Source organism: Meles meles, chromosome 3 (genome assembly GCF_922984935.1).
Source record: "Meles meles chromosome 3, mMelMel3.1 paternal haplotype, whole genome shotgun sequence".
In the NCBI taxonomy this organism is placed as follows: Eukaryota; Metazoa; Chordata; class Mammalia; order Carnivora; family Mustelidae; genus Meles; species Meles meles.
In genome coordinates, this window is record NC_060068.1 from 179,608,704 (window position 1) to 179,629,382 (window position 20,679).

At 54.0% G+C, this 20,679-nt stretch overlaps 1 protein-coding gene across 1 annotated transcript in view; it reads right to left on the reverse strand.

Moving 5' to 3' along the window:
- Positions 1–1,489: 1,489 nt before the first annotated feature.
- UBE2QL1 (ubiquitin conjugating enzyme E2 Q family like 1) overlaps positions 1,490–20,679 on the reverse strand; it is a 36,861-nt gene continuing 17,671 nt past the window's right edge. The window contains exon 2 of the mRNA XM_046001214.1: positions 1,490–2,804. Within this exon, the coding sequence (XP_045857170.1) occupies positions 2,673–2,804 (132 nt within the window). The 3' untranslated portion in view covers positions 1,490–2,672. The remainder of the gene's footprint in view (positions 2,805–20,679) is intronic.

Here is a 20,679-nt window from a genome sequence, read left to right on the forward strand (position 1 = left end):
CTCTAGCTCTCTAATCTCCCGCCCACATGAACGTCCGCACCCCTGTCCAGTCGTCCCCCTGCTGTCTGTCTGAGGAGGAATGGCGTTCTCGGCCTGTGTGGAAAGGAGAGCCCTGCCAGCCGCTTGCTGGGTCTGCAGTCAGCCTCCCTCCCTCCCTGGGCGCCGAGGCAGGCAGGTCCCTCCTGTGGGCTCAGTGGGACACGGCCATGGCCAGGCTCCCCCGTCTGGCCAGCATGGCCCTGTTTGCTTACAATGATGCCTCCAGCTGCTGAAAAAGTTCTTCCAACTCAGAGTCAAAGCAGTGGTCGCATTTTCAACTGTTCTCCACTGCTTTGAAAATGAGTCTTACTCATTTAAGTGAAAAGGGAATCTCTTCCACTGAAGAACATTTTCTTGACAACTTCCAGTGCCTGACAACCCGAAAGGAAATCACATGCACAAGAAATCAAATGCAGGGTGTGCAGAGAGCTTGGGCCACGCGTCTCCCCCTGTCGCTGTTGGCAGCGACTGAGCTCAGCCACAGGGGGTAGAAAACGTCCCGGCTGCCCCTCACAGGGGGGCGGGGGAGATACCCAGAAACAGCTGTGGAAACGGTCTTCGGTCGGCCAGCAGCCAGCCTGGAAGCACCTGGTCATGTGTGTGTACACACCACGTACCGTCTGTATACCCAGATGCAGCCAAATGGTTCTTAACAGAAAGTTGCTTTACATTTTGCATCAGGAGAGGGAAACATCGGGAAGAGGTAAGGTCAGGTGCTTTCCCCAGCAAGCGGCTTCTGTCCTATCTGCTTGGGACCCAGAGCATAAACCCATGACAACGAGTAGCCCGAGGGCCCAAGAGCAGGCACTAAATATCAGCGTTCCAGGATGAAGAATTCCGCTTGGGGGATCAGAGAAAGGAATGGTTTCAGTTCTTGGGCATGGAATTTCGTGACTATTACTACTCAGGGGAATGAGAGCAGGCAGGCATCCTGCATGCACGGCCGTCTTGTCTGGCCAGAGCTATGTGTGAGGCAGGGGCATATGAGAAAGGGGTTAAAGTATAAATGAAAGCAGCAGGAAAGGGTAGATTTGGTGAACGACCGGTCGTGCCGGGAGTTGACCCCTGTCCTCTGAGGCCAGGTCTCACGGACCTCTGACAATCCTGGGCGAGCGGACAGGTCCCCGAGTTACCGAGGCCTCCTGAAGCATTGTATGTGACCGGCAAAGACGTCTTCTCCCTCCTGGTGGGGAAATGGCATCGGCAACATCCGAGTTTGGCCAACTCAACCCTCCACACTTCCCCTTAGCTTTGGGGGGCCTCCCTGGGTGCTTCCGGGGACCATGTTAACGCACTGGGTTTTTTGCGGAGACTGTGGGTTCCTAAGGCTCACTTTTTGTCCCTTGCTGGAGAATGTCCTCGTGCTGTTTGGAATATTGAGTTTTCAAGACAGATGAAATGCTTTAAAGGGAAGGCTAAGCCCCCAGTGATTGGATTCCGGAGGCAGGTGTCAGATATGCGTGATTTTATTTAAAATGTGTCCAATAAGGTTTTCCACCTGGGATGAACATTTTTACCTCTTCCCACGTATTGTTCTAAACCATGTTTCCTCACTTCATGGAGTTTCTTAGAAAGTTCTAAGTAACTTAACAGAAGAGAAAAATGAACGCGGGCGATGGGATAACGGGGATTTGCTATGACAGCGAGGGTGTTCACGCGTCACACAGCCCAGCCCCCGGGGACACAAGTGACAGGAGGGTGAGGGGACAGACCCAGTCATGCAAGCCCTCGGACCATCACTTGGTGTCCTTTGGCAGTTCTGTCATTCCCTGTCACTAGCACGGAGAGTAACGTGAGTCCGATGATTCGGGGAACAGGGAAGTGTCTCTCACTTGTGGGGGTGGGTTGACCCACCGGGAGGAGACGGAAACACAAATGCAGTGTCGTAGGAGCGTTTCGGAGTACCGAGGGGCTGTCCCTCTGCGGAGCCCCAGGGAGCCCACGGCGGCTGCTGCGGCCCTGCCTTCCGTCCCCGGGCCCAGCCTCGCCGGTGCACAGCCGCTCACCGTGGTGTCGCACTGGGACCCCATTTTGCCAACGGGGCAGTCGCTGTTTCAAATCACGAGAACCTGGCGATATGAAATTTGTGTTTTCAGGAGCCAAAGGTCATAGCACGAAGGAGGTTTACATGTTGTCACATGGGGCCACAGAGAGACACGTCTCCAGGTTAGGTCGACCTGCCAGGGAGAGAAACAGAGACACAGAGCACAGCGAGGCGGGGCGTTCCTGGTACATGGGAACGTGCCGTGTACAGTAAGTGGGTCGAGCAGCGGGCACTGGGGCTCCTGCCTGCTCTTCGGAGCTGCTGTCTGGGAAGAAGCCAAGGGCAGTGTGAGGGGTGGGCGGGGTCGGGGGGGCAGGCGGGCTGGGGAATGTCACCATCTCAGCATCGGTTCTAAAGTGACGTCGAGATGGCCGCTCATTTACCGTCGAACCTAATCCCGAACAGCGCTGGCTCCCTCGCTCTCCCTGTAAACACATTGGTTCATCAATAACTTAAACGTCTCCTTGGCATTCGGGGTTCAGTTCCGGCTGGAGTAGCAAAGGGTGAGGATGCTCGGCGTTGAGGAGGAGATGTTGGGAACTCGTGTGTGTGGACAGGCGGCTGGAGCGTCTCCCGCACGGCCGGCTCGTCAGCCGTCGGACACGGGTGGGGTCACCCAGCCGTACTTTTCATGCGTCTTCACCAAACTCTTGAAGGTAGCTTCGGCTTCCTTGCGGCTGAAGGACTTTTTTGACTTGCCGGCCTTTCTACAGATCCGCCCCTGCAGGAGAGGGAGAGAAAAGCCGGGTTAGAAGCCCCCTAGACCGCACCAGGCAGAGCAGGGCGCTGGCTGCTGTGGGGGAGGGGTGCAGCCCGGCTTCCTCTGACGCCTCATTCCTGGGCCTGGGAAGCACCCGCTCCACTCGACACCCCCCGCCCCACCACCCCGGGTCCCTGCGGCTTGGGACAGAAGGCCAGATGCCCCAGGGGAGCATCACCACCCGCAGAGACAGCGGGGTGTCCCTGGGGCACAGTGGGGCTCCCATGGCCGTCCCTGCCCTCACAGGATGCTGAGACAGAAATTCAGTTAGATGTGCACATTTCTATGTTCACACGCACACTTCCAATCTCTTAAAAGTCAAGCCCAGGAACAATGGGTGAATTTCTTGTAATTCATGTCACGTGGGAGCCACTTCCTGAGAAGACGGGGGTGGGGGGAGCCATTGCCGGGGAGGAGCGAGGCTGTCCGTGAGTCCCAAGAGGGAGGAAAGGTGAGGGTCCGACACTCCCTAGACAATCCCGGGAAGGGGGGGCTAGGCCTGTCCCCCTCACCCGGAGCAGATGTTTCTTACCCAAAAGATGGGACATGTGCGTCGGCAGTGGACAAGAATGTCTCACCCATCCTGGAATGGACACAGAAGGCTCTAGACCAGGAGGAGAGGCAACCTGAAGAAGTCACTGACGTGACCGTCTTAGGCCAGGCCCTCCTTTCCAGAAAGCTGTGGGAATGAGGTTTATTGGGCAACGGAGGGAGAGAGCCCACCGAAGGCGACCAGCGAGGGTTTTGGGGCTCCCACTACCCGGCCTTGCCATCCCAACTGAGGCCTCCTGATCGCCAGGCATGCCTGTCGCCTCTGGGTGTGCTTCCCCATGCTGACTTCCCCTGCCTCTCCTGGGAGACCCGCTGTCTTCCCGAGCACCTCAAGCATGCGTCTTGCAGCTGGGATGGAGAGGCGACCCCAGAAAGACCCCAAAAGACGTGGCTGGGTATTCACCAGCGAACACGCGTGCACGCTCTCCAGCAGTCTCCTGCTTCTAGACCTGCACCGACAAGTCTCTCCGAGTGGCCCCCTGCACTCCCAGCACCTGGCGTTTCGGTTACGGCACACCTGTGGGCCTGAACCGGAACCAGGCCTCGCCACCAGCGGCCGGGCTGGTGCTCCCTTGGACAGGCTTCCAGGGTGGGGGCCACCTGGGCCTGTGTGATGACAGACAGGCAAGGTCCTTCCCATCGCAGCCGTCTCCGGAAAACCACGGACAGTGCTGGTGGGAAAACAGCCATACCGACCACTCACGGGGAAAACAGCACGGAAACCAGGAATGGAGGACTGTTTTGTGTTCTTAAGTTCAGGACATATGGTTCAACATCTGTCTTTTCGACACTGGAAATGGAGACTCATGCCCAGGGAAGGAGCTGGAAGTCCAGATTACAGTTGTGTCCTGCCCCCTCTGGACATCTTTCTGGCTGAACTTGTCCATCTGCCCATGAAGGCCCATCAATGCCACCTCATCTAATCTGCTGCTCGGTTCCCGTCAAAGGAGCTGCTAAAGGGACAAAGGAAGACGGAAGAGAAGAGGGCAGGAGATGGACATTTACTGCCTTCCAGAAACTTCCCCATGCCTCTCCAGGATCTGACTCCTAGTTTTAGTTTTAGAGCTTACTACTTTGCTTATGTGGTATAGTAACACTGGACAGAAAGCGGCCATGAAAGCTAATACATTTACAATTATCATCCTGATGGGTTGAGATTGAAGTCTGGGGTCGTTTCGTTAAATACAAGCACATGTGTCTTTGCAGGGATGCCAGGAGTGATCTCCGCACCAAGCGGAAGCAAATATCAGACTATATTCTTCTGTGTAAAATGCAAATTCTAGCCATCTCTACCATCCTTGTCTAGAACACCAGAAGTTCGTGGTATGGCTTGATAATTCTGAACTGAAAACAGCCAGACAGATACAAGCTTACGATAATCTTGGAATATTCTGTCGAGTTTGGCGTGAACACATATTTTGCCTGTTTTTTTATGAAAGTCTCAACGATTACAAAACACAGCAGAAAACCCCAAATGAAAAGAGCACTCTTTGTTTCCCTTTCTTTGCAGGAAATATTACGAACTTCATAAAGCCCCAGCACTCGGTCCATTCAGCGACCAGGAGACAGAGCCCGCTGTAAGCCCACTGGAGATCTGGGCCTTCGCGGCCCTCAGCTGCCCGCAAAGACCTTTCCCCTCCTCTGTGGTCTCTGGCGTTTCAGTTTCTAGTTAACAGATCCCTTTCATAGAGTGCCTATCCTCTTCTGATTGGCTGCTTAAGTTATCACGCAGGGAAACCCTGAGCTTGGGGAGCAGCACTCCCATGGGTCAGCCCCGCCAGGGTGGCCGAGCTGCCTTTGCTGAGGTGCTCAGAGATGCCCAGTGCACCAAGAAGGGGATGCTCCATCTGCCCGGGGCCCTGACGTTCAAGCCCATTCCGACGTTGAGCTGGCTCCCGTCCTGCCCTCCAGGGCAATCTCCTGTCACATGGACTGTGGGGGAACCTCTGGCCCAAGGGCTCTGACCCTCTGTATTTTCCTCTATAAAGCAGGGGCCGTGTTCGCTGCCCAGCAGAATTACGAACACCATAAGATACTGATTAAGAAGCACTTTGAAAACTAAATTGTTACTGTTAATTGAGAACTATTTTTCTCACTGTCGTGACATTCATATTTCCTCCTTGTCTGTTTCCATTTAACTAATAACCAAAAAGTCTCTTCTGGAGAGTTTCTTGGAATAACTGTTGTTTCTCCTAAAATACCTCTACTTGTACTTAATGTGAAATGACCTGGATGTGAGAATTTGCACAACCCACCGTGAGAGCTTTGTGGGGTCGCCAAGACTTTAGATGACTAAACGCCCTCCCTCTCCTGAGCCCCCGACAGTAAACATGTGGTCATGAACAACCTGAGGATTTTTCCCTAACGACCTGAAAAATCTCACCATAACACTGATACAGAACAGGCTAATGAGAATACAGTTCTCCAGGGCTGTGTTTGTTAAACAAAACCATTAGCTGGTACTTCGGCTTCTCTCTTTTTTTTTTTTTTTTTGCCCCATAGCTTTTTGGGGCCAATCACCATAATCCAACATGAAAAATTCATACAGCTGCACATTTCTACACTTCTCTATACAGCTAGAAGCAACTCCAAACTCAGGTCCTCAGTTCAATCCCCTGGTCTTATGTGGTTTCCATGAGTCCAGTGTGCACACTGAGTTTCATTCATTCATTCATTCATTCAGTCGGGTGCAGGGTTTGAAAGACAAAGTGATAGTGACCCCTGCCTGTGGGGACTTCGAGCCCATCACCGCACGGGTCGCTGAGACAGAAGACGGACATCAGGGCTTCCCAGCCTCAGTCCTGTCGGCATCATGGGCCAGGTCCTTCTCTGCTGGGGACGGTCCTGTGAACAGTAGGACGTTAAGCCGCATTGCTGGCCTTCACCCACTAGAGGCACTGGTCCTCCTGGAGTTGTGACAACTGCATTGTCTCCAGACACTGCCAAATGTCCCCTCAGAGGCAAAACCAGCCCTTTTGAGAATGGCTGGCAGCAGGGCTTTCTCCGGTGGGAACGATTCTGGTCCTCACCCAGCTTAGCCGGGAGGATGGGTTCCACTGTGCGGTTGGGGGGTTGGGGCGGCAGCCCTGGTTGTCTGTGCATCGAGAAAGACGTCTGTGTTTCATGATACTTGAGCTGAGCCTTCACATATGGGCGGCAGGTGCTTACCAGGCCATGGTGGCAAGCAGAAGGGGTCCCAGTGCAGAAGCTGAAACAGTTGGCTATATTCAGAGAACAATGGGACAGACACTTGGCGGATTTGAGGCATGGAGCCTGTGTGTGTGTGTGTGTGTGTGTGTGTGTGTGTGTGTGTGTGTTGGGATGAGAGTGCAGAATTCAGCAGAGCTGGCTTCAAATCCCTGCTCCAACCCTTCCTGGCTGTGTGACCTTGGGTGAGTAACTTAACCTCTCTGAATCCCAATATCCTCATCTGTAAAATGAACCCAAGAATAGTGTGATATGACCCTGGATTTTTATAGGGACTTAACATGTTAAAACACGTAAGATGCTTGGCACAGTGCCAGTCATGGGGTGGACACAATAAACGGAGCTTTTTGTTTTTGGAACTTTCACAGACCATCTTGCCCTTTGACAAAGCTGGCTTCATTCTGGCCTCTTGAAAACACACACACAGTTTCTGTCCTTTACGTGGCCGGTATGACCTGGTTTATCCTGTCATGGAGTGTCTTCAGGCAAGTCCAGTATTTGGCATTTATAGGGCTCATTCCCCAGCTTTTTCAATAGTGTCTATTTTAACAGGAGGAGATAAATACACTCATTCTGTGTTTCTCCCTTGATTAGATTTTTCTTTTACTTTTAGATTTTCTTTTACTTTTATTTTCAGGCTTTTTTAGATTTTTCTTTTTCTTTTACTACTTTATTTTTCCTTGCAAACCTACTTTCGTGGCATTTCTATATTTCATTTGCCCGTGAATTATAGGCTTCTGTTCTTTCCAGACTCCTCATGAGAAGTTTTGGGTTCTTTCACTCATTTCCAGGGCTGAATTACAGAGCGGCTACTCGTTTTCAAAGACTTTGAGCATGTAATTGTCAGTCTAAGAGCCCTCACAATCCCTCACCCCTCCAACACGGGTTTCTAACGTGTGCTGTGTTGGGTCAGCCTCGCTCCCTACCGCGGCTGTCTGTGGGAGAAACTCGGAGCAAAGGAGGTGCTGGACGTGGGGAAGGTGCCCTCTGGGGATCTGTGAAAGGGGCTCTGCCTGGAAAGGCAGCCGTGATTTTGCCTCTCTTCAAGGCCCGATGTGCAAAGCCGATCAATTACACAATTCTAGAGCACAGATAAGACCCTATAACAGATGAGGCAGCTTCAGAGAAATGTTTCCAAATCCAGATAGTTCCACGGAGCTGCTGGCCAGCGAGGGAAGGACTTGAGCTGAATCCTGTCCAGTGAGGCACCGAACAGAAGCTGAGTGCGGAACGCGCTGATATGATCCTGCGGCGCTTACCACGGGTCTGAGAACGTGTGTGCACATGCTTGTGCATGTTGGCATGCATGCCTGTGCGTGCGTGTGAGCACACGTGGGTATCTGAGTGTGTGCTCACACGTGTGTTAGCATGCATGCGTGCCTGTGCACACGTGTGTGCACACATGGGTCCCGAGAGTGTGCATGCACGTGTTAGCATGCATGCACACCTGTGAGCACACGTGGGTATCTGAGAGTGTGTGTGCACGGCCAAGGACATACCTTTTCCATCCCAAGGACAGACTTTTGCATGAGCACAGTGTGTTTGTATGTGCACGAGTGTGTGTAGTGACTCCTGTGTGCATGTGTGTGCGTGCCTGTGGCTGTGCTGGTGATATCTGAACAGCAAGCAGGGCTATGAGTGTCCCTGTGGTGAAATGGCCACTGACAGAGGCCAACAGTAGCCCTGAGGGAAGCCCCCCACTCCGGCTGAGTCAGGGAAACCCTGGGCCTCGCGAGCCCACGTGCAGGGCGGTCAGTTTACAGTGGGAGACCCCCACCACTGCCTGCCGGGGAGTCTGCCCAGCACTAGCCAAGGCAGGGAGGGGGAGTGCCGAGGGGCTGGAAGGGTAGAAGGGGGAGGGGCGGAAAGATGCGATCCTACCAACATCTGGGGCTGGAGCGTTCTTGGCTGTGGGGGCTGAACCACGTGCTGTCGGGTGCTCAGCAGCGTCCCTGGCCCCAGCCCACCAGAGGCCAGAGCAGCTCCATGCCAGCTGTGACAACCACGATGTGTCCACAACGGCCAAGAGTCCTCTGGTATCTCCTGCTCTGGGCTGAACAGGGAATGGGCTGGGCGAGTGCACATGGGTGCCCGTCCCGTAGTCTGGGGGCTAGACAGGCGGGGAAGACTGCCTGGAGGAGGTGCTCGGGGGTGGACACGAAGGACAAGTTGGGGAGTGTGGGTCCTGGTGTTCCTAGGAGGACAGAGAGAGAGGTGGCAGGGACAGGACATTCGTTCCTGGGGCTCCTGGAACAGAAGGCCAGGCCAGGGGGCTTAAAGCAACAAAAATTTATTTTCTCAAAGTTCTGGAGGCCAGAAGCCCAGGATCACATTTCCTATTTCTGGGGCTTTTAGAGAAGAATTGTGCCCTGCCTCCCCTAGCTTCCCGTGGCTCGTCTTCCCTCGTGAGGAACCCCTGCCTTGCAGATGCATTACCCCAATCTCTGCCTTCATGTTCATGTGGCTTTCTCCCTGTGGGTCTGTTTCCAAACTTCCCTCCTCTTACCAGGACACTGACCACTGCATTAGGGCCCGGCCTAACCCAGCATGACGTCATCTGAACTTCACGTCTGCTAAGATCCTTTGTCCAGAGGAGGACACATCCGTAGGTGGCGGCTGGGGTGCTCGGTCCTTCTGCATATGTGTGGGGGACACAACGCTTCTCACTCCAGAGGCAGTCGAGATACCTCCTCAGCCACAACCCTGCAGTGTCTGGCCCTCTCCCGTGGGGGGCAAATCGGGGTCGGGCTTTCTTTAGGGATGTGTCACTTGGGAGATGGATGGCTGGTCAGATGTGAGATGTTGGCCACTTAGAGAAGAATCTGTTCTGTGGCTAGAGAGGCCTGGGGCACTCTGGGTTTCTGAGCCGGGAGGAAACAGGGTTCCAGAATCAGACCCCGTGTCCCTTTCAGGGGGCTGGGTTTGGGGTGCATGTTAGAAATGCAGCGCCAAGGGCAGGAGGAAGCTGCTGGACGTAGGGCTCTCTCACCACAAGGTCCAAATGACAGACGTGGGAGGGTCCCCAGGGAGAGAGAGGAAGGAGGGGACATGGCCACTGGCTCTTGAGTGACTTTCCTTCCCTGTGTCTGTCTCCACCCTGAGTCCTGCACACAATGACACCTGCCTCGGCGTGAGCCTTTGGAGAAGGAGAACCAGGAACCGGCCTGTGTGCAGTGATGAGACGCCCAGGGACAGGTGGGGCACAGCGATGGGGGCGTGATGGGAGACACTCGTCACACACGCCCAGGAGAGGGACAGGGGAGTGGGTGGGGGGCCAGGGGAGAGGAGAAGCAAGGAGCTGAGGGTAGAGCGGCAGGGGCAAGCGAGGGATGCCGGGAATGCCACGGCCGGCCGTCGGCACACAGGTGCCTAGTGAGCGCTGGAAAACCGCCCACGGCCTGTGTGTGACGCTTCCTTGATTTGAATGAAATTGAAACTTTAAAAACTCTCCTTGGCCTTAAACTTTAGCAATCTCTGCACATCGATACCAAACAAGTCTGGTTCTCAAGCACAGCCTGGCTATAAAAAAGTCCCAAGAGAGTGACCTATATTTCCCAAAGCTTTAGTAAGTACCTACCCCCAACAGACCTCACGCAGGTTGTTGGAGGATCAGGTGAGACGGGGCGAGGGGGACACACAGGGCTTAACCCAGGAGCCTGGTGGACGGAGACAGGGGTGAATGAATGAATGAGCACTTTTGACCAGAGTCAAGCTCCCTATCCCAGTAGGACAACTGACCAGCTTTCCCATGGCATTGACTCTCACCAGAGCAAAGGTCCAGAATATCACCCAGGATGCAAAGCACTTCACTCAAGAAGGACTGTTTACACTAGAGCATTCTAGAATTTTCCATTGAGAAATCTTAGGTAACCGACTTTCTTCCAGAGTCTCTAATATTTCCCAATGACTAGGTAATAAATGTACTCAATCTTCTCTTAAATTTGTGAGCATCTCGGGATGTGAAAGCCAGCGTCAGTTTCATACAAACTCCGATAACGTTCAGTAGGGATTAAACTGCAGCTAACCTATTTACTATGATCGTGAATCACCCTCAAGCCAGCGGCAGCACCACGGCAGGGTTCCTGAGTATTTCTGATGCTTGCAAAACATGAGCATGTCTTTCCTCTACACTTTACAGAAAGTTCTAGCAATTACTGAATCTTTTTTTGAGACAGATGGTCTTTGCCCTGGAAGAAGTAAGCAGAGAAAAAGAAACTTTTCACTAAAATTTAAATTATTTCAGATAATCGTTTCAAAAAAATTTTTTTTGAGATTCCACTAAGACTTATACTTCTGCCTAAGCAGCTGGGCCCCTGTGGGTTTCATCAGCAGCACTGGAACGCAGGAAGTGACAGCTAGACGTCCTTATTAAAGGCAGCCGTGGCGGCTGTGCACCAGGCATCATTCTCGGGATGGGTTTGAACACACCTGTGAACCCGCCCTGGAAGCCCACCAGGAGGCTTCGCTGTAGTCACCCCTGACCTCCAGCTGCGTAAGCAGACACAGAGGCGGCAAGCACTGTGCTCAATCACACAGGATTTCAGAGCAGTGCTCGAGCCCACGGCCAGGCCGGCTCTCGGAAACAAGGAGAACGGTTCTGGACGCGACAGGAGGAAAACAAGGTACTGGCCGTCGACTCCGTAGAATCTGCCCAGCTGCCCTTCTCCCATTGGACACGGGATGCGCTGAGGTCACTGAACTCCCATGTCCCTCTGCACCCGCTTTGTAACATGGAGCTCCGAGCTGGCCATCCCATAGTAACCACAGTTTGTTCAAACCCCGAGTGGATCAGTGCCCCGGACCTGCCCATTCTTCCCGCCACAGTGTGGACTTTGGTCCCTTCCTCGACCCTGGATCCTACGTGTTCCGAGCAGGTGCGCCTTCCTCGGTGAGACACATGTTCACACCTGGTCCCGGTCCCTCAAGACGGCTGGCCGCGTAGTTTCTATTTTTGCTAGACAGAGAACGCGAAGGGAGCTCATTGACGGGCCAAGCCATGGACGCTGTGTTCCATTTTTGAGACCGAAGGATCAGTTCAGCCCAAAACAACTGCTCCTTCAGCGTCTTCGACTTAGGAACCAAATCCCGCTGCCCACGTGTGGGCTTCTAGCGAGGTCCTGGGAGCACACTTCTGTCCCTGCTGTCATGGCGGACTCCCTGGACGCTGCCTGGGATGCAGGCACATCTCCATTCCCGTAAATCTCTCTCCCAGTGGACCCGGCTCCCCTGGGATGAGCAGGTGCACGTCAGCTGCCTGGGCCTCGACGACCCCCGCCCTCCTGGGGATGATCGCTCCGCGTCGTTCTACCCCGAGTGAGCGACTGGCAGGAAACATGGCATTTCCCTGCCAGCCTGACCTCCCAGGTCTGGACCCAGGCCACCCCTCATCCCCACACCCTGGACCTTCCTCACGCACCTATTTCCCCTTCCTTCTGGAACACAGTTTGAAAAGGATGAGGATCAAGTTCTTCCCCGGTGCCCACTGGTGTTTCAGTCCACTCGTTCGTTCCTGGTGGCTCAGTCCCCACTGCACCCTCCTTTCTGGGCGCCGGGACCCCGCTCACGCTGACTTGCGGCCACCCACCTGCTCTGATGCCCAAAGCTGCCTCCATCTTCCGTGTGGCCTTGATGTGAGGAGCGGGCACTGGGGACCCGGAGCTTCTCGGCTGCTGCACAACCGGATAAGCGGGGGAGGCACCTGGGGGCGCAGGGAGCTTGGTGGGAGAAGCCCGGGTCGTCCTCTCCTCCAGGGAGGGCAGGACACGTGGGCAGCTGGGAATTAGCCACGCTGACGGCTGCCAACCAGGTGAGAGGCCACTCTGCTCCCCTTGTGCTTCTGTCCCACAGAAGCCAGGTTGGCTGGCATGGGTCACTCCCTCCTGCCGCCTCACCCCACGACAGCAAGGGGCGACCCGCCTCCAGCCAGGTTCTGCGTGATGTTACGAGTCCTGTGCCCCGTCACCAGCTACACCCCCGACCCACTCCTGTCATTCCTGGTCGCGTGGAAGAGCATTCTCTCGTGCAGACAACAGTGACGGCCGCATGCCACTGCCGGGAACTCCAGAGAGGACGGAGACCAAGAATGTCACTGGCAAATGAGACAGGAACCATCACTGGGGACGTGTCTGTCAGAACAGGGAGCAGCTGGGTTCTGCTTTCTGGTCCTGCTGGCAGGAGCTTCCTGAGTCTGACAAAATAATCCCAAACTGCGTTGTTCTGGGAAAATTACATCAAGAATAACACGAGGTTTTCTCAGGCAACCAGGGTAACATGGTTTTCCTCTCGAGATGGTGTCCGGTTTCAGGGGGCACATGGGACTTCGCGGTGTACGGTAGCCCTTCGTCGCTCCGTCCCCTCCTGAGCCCTGCGACTTGTGAGGACAGAGAAAGGCCTGGCCGCGTGACGCGGCTGGCATTGGGACCTTCCAAATCCTACAGGAAATTCTGCAACATTAAATAGAAAAAATCATGGGAATATTGAGAATATTTTCCCGAAAAATGTGGATGTGAAAATGCTATGATTTGGGCTCAAACTCTCTTAGCACCTCGTGAGGAAGGGCAGAGAGGGCCTTTCTGGGTCCCCGAGACCCTGGCATCCCTGGACTCCGGGGGAAGGGCCTTTTCTACCCGTCTCTAGGTCAGGAGGGGGCCACTCCCGCCGTGGGCACGGCATGTCCCCGTTGCTGGCAGCTCGCATCCTGTGAAGACAGCTGTGATCGGCCTTTACGAATCCAAAGTCCATTTTCCTGCCAAGGACGTAGTGAGTGGATGGGCCTCCCGATACAGCTGACGGTCACTCCGAGTCATGAAAGGGACAGAAAAGGGGCCCCAGGACATCCCAGAGCACGTGCGCTCTCTGTAGCACACTCGGGAGTCCCTCTCTGTAGCACTCGGGAGTGCGCTCTCTGTAGCACACTCGGCGTGATCTCGGAGCGGGCTCTGTGCACGTGGGGAACGCGGTCCCTCCCGTCGCAGGGGACCGTTGGTACCGAGTCCTCGCAGCAAAGCCGATGGTGGAGTCTGTCCGCCGCAGAGTCAGGGAGTGGAGCCCCGAGAAGACAGTTCTGATCCTTCCTGCGCTGGTCGCTAAGGAGGCACGGATGAGGGGCAGCGTGCTGGGTGGAGGTGTCCCCCCTCCCCCACCAGCCGTTAGCAGAGAAGAGAAGGGGAGGGACACCAGCTCCCCTGTGGTCCCCAGACGGAGGACCGCTAGCATTCCCAGTCCCGTCAGTCACTGCTGGGTGAGGAACTTTCCCCCAGGCCCCGCAGGCCGAATGCACGGACTTAAACACGCAAGAGCATCGTCATGCGTCACACATTCCGGCGGGGCCGGAGGTGAAATCCAGCACCCGTGACAGAGGCACATTCCGGAAAGCTGCATTTTGGCACCGTGGGCACGAAGCCACCAGAATTCAGCATTTTGCTCCCGAGGCTGGACTCTACTCCTCCCTGCACTGTAGTCCCTACCCCCCGCTTTTGCCCTCCCCCAGCTCCCAACCCTCCATGATCCCTGACCCTGCCCTTCCTACCCCCCACCCTCCGCCGAACACTGGTCTCTCAAGTCAAGAGCTCTGAGCGCTTAGCCTCCACTGGCACTGTGCTCCGCGTAAGGGGGTGAAAGTAAAGGAGTTGAACCATTTCAGGGAATGCACCATCATCCCACCTTCCCATACCTGCCGGCGTTGTGCAGGGGACAGTCCCAACATGCGCATTTTCCATTTGCAAGAAAACACAGGGCAAAGATAGGGCACAAAAGAGCTAACTGTCGAGAAAGCCAAGAGTAGGGATCTTTCTGGAAGACACAGTGTTCCGTTATAAAACAGTCTTAAGACTGCAGTCAAGAACAGAAGATGGTTCTAAACTAAATTTCTGGGCTTTGGCTGAACAGCTTAGAAAATCGAGGGACTGATTTTGGCTGACCTAATAAAAATTAAAAAGTGATTTTCTATAAGCAACTGGGATGGCTATTATTACTTTTAGGTCATTACTTTGGGGATGTTCTGATTTCTACTCTTATGGGTCTAATGGTGTTGCCACAGGACCTTTTCTTTCCGGTGAAGTAGAAATTATAATAAGTGAAGAATTCAACCACTGATTCTTATCTACATCGCTGGGGACCTTCAAACAGTGCACACTTTATAACAGTGTAGGTAAAGCTCGTGCCCGTCACTGTCCTGAGAGCTTGCTGTGTATGGACTCGCTCAGTCCTCACCAGGGAGGAACTGCTATGACTTCCCTCATGATGGGGACACTGAGGCCAAGTTCAATGGCCAAGGTCACAGAGCAGGCAGCCGGTGAAACTGGACCTTGAACTCACGACGTCGGGCCCCAGTGTCCACGCTCGAGCCCGCAACAGCAGGTGATGGGAATGTAAATGTGCGATGCCCCTGCGGCCCACACCCCGCATTGCCTAGACCATGAGTACGTTTGCACGATACCGGTGCCGTTTTTAACTGAGCATCTCCTGATTGTATTTAAACACTAAATCTATCCGATTGTGCCAGTCCCTTGTGGAAAAACAGAGGTCACTTTATTATATCGGACTCGTGGGTGCGCACACATGCTTCCTCAGAGCCAGATGATGAACCCTGAGGAATTATCGACGTTGACCTCCAGGCTAGAATCCCAGAGCAAGGGCAGCACCCACTTCCCGGCAGGTGTCCTGTGTGGTGTCTCCCCACGTTAGCTCATCTACGCTTCACCCGCGGGTACGCTTCTCACGGTTGTGTGAACGATCGGGTGGAGAAGAGGCAAGTGACTTCACGGTGGCGTAGAAACGGTAAATGGCAGCGTCCCTCCACACCCCCAGCCTGGGTCTGGAAGAGGCTGGAACCCCACGATGCAAAATTCTGGGAAATGGAGCATTCTACAAACTGTGATCAGACAGTCGCCCAGACACACCAGCATCCCTTTGGCTCTAAGAATTGTCAATAGCTCTGTGTAAGCCCGGATATCGCAGCCTCTCCGGGCCTCCCAGCCTCACACGGACTGCCCCGTTCCCACCACGCCGCTCCCGGCCTGCCCTCGTCGTTCTGAAGAGCCTAAGAACCAGTGCTCCACGCTGGACAGGTGCCCCCCACAGACGGTGGCGGTGGGCGGTGCCCGTTAGGACCCCGTGTCCACTGGCGCTAGCAGGCTGGAAACTTCTGCCCGCAATCAACGTCCAGCCCAGCTTTCCAGTGAGTGTCATTAATAAGTGAACATGTTCAGCAAGCTGGAATTTCAAAGTCAGTCTCTCCTGTTTACTGAAAACATCTCCCTCAATGTGGTTGTGTTTGCCGTCAAAACGTCTGTGGGGGCCGGTCGGGGGCAGGCTAACGAGATGCCAGGGGAGTTGGGAGCAAATCACCCAAACACCTGTTCCTCGAGACGCCCAGGCAGGTGGCCCAGGCAGTTCTGCAGTGATGTCTCAAATGGCGGAAGGACAGTTTCTCCAACCAATCTTCCCGGCTTTGTTATCGCATACTTATGTTGGCTTGTGTTAAGACCCAAAGACACAAAAATCAAACTTCTTCTGCCTTCATATTCGAACTGGCAAAACAACGGTGTTGCTCTGGTTTTGTCTGTCTGCTTGTCACGACATCGAGAGTTTTTAGTGGCACCGGGATGGAGCACTTTGCCCACCTCGTTGCTGGTCTATGGTACAGCTGTCTACACCGAAAATCCTCAAGGCTTCGCTATTTTTTTAAACCACCTACTGAGGTATGACTGACATACAGGAAGCTGCACGTATCTAAAGGACAGAACTTGCTGAGTCTGAGACATGTGGCCGTTTTTGATGAACGGGACGTGGAGGGCAGGTTAATGCTTTACAAAGTGTCATGTGCTTCCCAGCGCCCGCCAGTGAGAGCCCAGCGTGTGGCCAGTGCTGGCCAGTGGGCGAATGCGGAAGTGATGCACGTCCTTCTGGGTCGGGGCCGTGGGGCGTGGAGGCGCTGGCCCGTTCTCACGCCCTGTCGCTGTGAGCTCCGGGGCCACGTGCTCCAGGTGGAGAAGCCACAAGATGGAAAGGGGGCACCGAGCCACGGCAGACCACGCGCAGAAAGTATGTGTTCATTGGGTCCTGCTGGACTTCAGGGGGTGCTCGGTGGCAGCAAGTAAATCACCACTACATGCAAAACCCGTCATTGAGAAAAACTTACATGGGACTTTGGTGAGTCACAAAAGGCAAAGAGGAGCAAAGAAGAGGTCTTGTCTACTTGATGTTAGACCGGGAGGCTGTTCCTAAGGGCAGGACAGTCTTTGTCCAGGAGCATTCAGTTAAAGGAGTCACATTTACATGGGGACTTGTCACAGGATAAAAATGGCAAAAGAATACAATAAAATCAATAAAATAAAAGGCAGTGGAAAAGGGCCCGGTGGGCCAGAAGACAAGGCTGAGGAGCCACGCTCCGAGGAACCATGCTCACTACACATAGGGGAAGGAAGTGGGACTCCGCCTCACAGCCTGCGGGAAGACAATGGGTTAAATTTAGGTGCAGAGGCAAGTTTACAAAGCCAGTGGAAGAAAACAGAAGGGCAAGTCTTGTGATGTAGTGGTCTTCGCGTACAGCTTTTACCATGAAAAGATGGAGAAAGGAGCAACCTCAGAAGCAGAGGGTTTTTGTTTTTGTTTTGTTTTCAATAAAAGATGAGACAGAACAACAGAGAGAAAATGCATATGTTGGAAGGAAATACTTACAACATGTAAAACCCAAACAAGAACCTCTATCTGGCAAACAGAGAATTCGAAGAAAAAGCCAGATAACCAGAAAACCCAAAGAAAACTGGGGAGAAAATATGAACAGGCCATTCAGAGAAAAGAACGAGAACAGCTGATAAGAAAGGGGTTTAGTGTCCGAACCGACCGGAGATTAGAGAACTTTAGAACAGAGATAACATACCACTTGTTCACAGTCAAGGGCAAGACTCAGGATGGAAGGTAATACCGAGGCTTTCTGAGGAAAAGCATGGACTGGCCAGGGAAGCCATTCTGGAAGATGCTGGCCATCCCTCGAGAAGGTCAGCACGCACAGGCCTGATGCCACCGAGTCGCGCCCGGGCACCGCTCCCAGGAAAGTCTGCACGTGTGTTCCGAGGAAGGCCGGGCAAGGAGGCGGCTGCAGCCGTTCTGCGATAACACTAGCCGGAGGGCGGCCGGGGTCCTCCCCAGAGAGCGGATGAGGAAATGGGGTCGATGACCGTCCTCAGGCTTACTTCTGGCTGACAGAATCGCAGAGCTTTCCGTCCCTACTTTGTAACTTCTGGTACTGTGCGCGTTTTGTAACGTAGCCACGTCTATAATCAGAAAAACTCCGAAGACCTCCAGAAGCTAGAACGGACATAAAACGTTGTGCGCTATCCCTCAGTCTGTGCTTCTGACCCCTTCATGGAACTGGGAGTGACTCACAGCAAGCATCCCAAACCATGATGAAGACGATGATGATGGTGAGGATGGTGATGATGATGGTGGAGGCTATAATATTCCAGACGCAGCTCATCGCTGGCCCTGAGTCGAGGGGAGCATGTGGAGATGGAGAAGGCCTGTTTCCAGAAAGCCCTCAGGGAAGGGCCCATGTTCCAAGGGGCCCATCCAGGTGTCATCCTGTCTCAAGCCCATCCCCCTTCTCAGAAGGACCTTCGGGTAACTGGGCTCGAAGCTGGGACACAGCAACCGGCCTGCAACTCAGCCCCCGCCCGGGACAGCTGGTGGCTTGTCACCGGCGCTCATGGCCCCTGACGGCCACTGACCCACGCGGGGCCTGGCCTCTCTACCTACGACGTCTCTTGTTTTCACGTCCATTGCAGGAGGGCAGCTGACCCAGGTCAGTAAAGCTGGGAAACTGGACTGCACTGGGGCCGTCCACTTCCCTAAGAAACCATGATCACCGAGAAGGCAGATCAAAGTCAACAGAAACAGAGAAAATCAGTTTCTTTTTCACTTAATCGCTTTGTTCGGTGAAATGCGTGTGGTGGGAGAAACAAAGCCTACAGACCATTTTCATCAGGATATTGTGAAAGTCAGGGTGTCACCCTGAAATTCAGGTGTGAACATCTAAGTGTATACTGTTGGAATAAGAGACGACACACTTGAATCGGCCTGTGTATTTTATGAGAACCTTGGATTATATACACTAGGGACCCAGGCTTTTGATATTTTGCTGGGTTCTCCGATGTTTGCGACATTTGTGGAAAAGCTCTCTGCTCATGGGACCCACGGCCGGGCGTGGGGGTGACGCCGAGTGTCTTGTGCCAGATGTGAGTCTGGACAAGGAAATCAGGTGCTCGGGACTGAGGAGCAGCAGGGAAGGCTCTGACCACGCTGTTGCCCTCCCTCAGTGCTGGGATGGAGCCAGTCCGCTTGCTCCGGAGTCCAAAGCTCTGGGAAGACAAGCCAGGAGGGGTGTTAAGGGTGGGTTGTAGGTCCACAGCAGGCCAAGGAAGCTGGGGGAGGGACCCATGTCTCTGCATATCAGTTCTGTTAGCTCTGCCGGTTCGTCCTCCGGGAGGGGGATTCCTGCCTGTCTGGGGGTCTCGGCAGCAGGCCGGTGGAGAGATTTGGGCATATTTCAGCTTGAATAAAGTAGGGAAGCATGCAATGAGCAAAGTGCCAGCCCCAAACCTCTGCGTTGGAGACGGTGGTCACCGAAACCAGCCAATCGATGAAAGTAACAACTAAGAATCATTTTCTGATGCAACTGGAATTTGAATGAGTAAAATTACTGTAAAAATGGGATTGAGGGTTTTCAGAAAGCATCCTAGGTTGGGGTTGGATGGGGACCTCTGAAATGATAAAAGCAAGTTTTGATTAAAAAATGCAGCCACGTGGAGGTTTCACCAGAAAAACCAATTGGCTTAAAACATCTCTCTACGTCTGACCTTCCGCTGTCCACTACTGTGGAATTCCTGGATCCCCGACTCTCGCTGGTGTTTGAAATAACCATCGACCTTCCGGTCCTTCTGAATTACCTGCACACCCTGCCCCGCTCCACACCCTCTTACTTGCCCAACATCCTCCTTCACTGCAGTCCCAGACGGACATGTGTGCTGGGGAGGCCCCTCTCCCGGCCACCTGCCCCCAGGACGGAGCAGACCAGGCTTCCCTGAGGCAGACACAGACCCTGGGGTTAAGTGGAACACAGAGACACGAGCCAGAGAGGAGCCACAGGACAGGGGACCGTCCAGCGATGACAGGCTTGTTGAGACAGTGAGAGAGGCGAGAACATGGGACACACAGGAGCAGGGGTGCGGTGACTACGGGGACTGAGGAACAGTCAAAGGAGGCCGCAGGAATGGGGGCTTGGGGAGTGCCCCAGATGATGGATGGGGTCCCTTCCCCCCATAAAAGCACAGGGAGAAGAAGCCCTACAGGTGGGAAGGAGAAGGAAAGTCTGGAAAAAGAAAGACAAGGAAGGGGCTGCTGGTGGTGCAGTCAGTGAAGTGACCGACGCTTGATCTCAGCTCGGATCTTGATCTCCGGGTCATGAGTTCAAGCCCTGTGTTGGGTTCCATGCTGGGCGTGGAGCCTGCTTAGGTTAAAAAAAAAATAATAAAGGCAATCACGATTATCAGGAAAAAGTAGAAAGGGAGGACATTCTGGGAAAGTCCAGAGAATTAAAGCGCTCTGGAAAAGCTGGAGCTCATGACAAGGAATGTGCGGTCACAGGAGCCCAGCGGAGCCCAGTTGTCACACGGGAGATCCCGAGGCAGAGTGGCCTCAGTACCGGGGCCCCTGGCAACCAGGGAGGTGAGCCTCCAAGCTCACAGCTCTGGTGGGCACTCCCCCGTGCTTTGAAAGAAAGCCTCTGTCTTGGGTTCAGTTGTGTCCTCAACATTTATATGTTGGTGTCCTAACCCTCTGGGGCTGGGAATCTAACTGCATTTGGAGACAGAATCTTCCCAGAGGTGATTAAGGTAAAAGGAAGCCATGGTGGGCAGGGGTCCCAGGCCAATCTGACAGGTGTCCTTTTAGAGGAGATCAGGACAAAGACCTGCAAAGAGGGACGCGCAGTTGAGGACAAGGGGAGAAGAGGGCATAGGCAGTCAAGGAGAGAGGTGTCAGGGGGAACTAAACTTGCCCACACCTCCACCTCCGACTT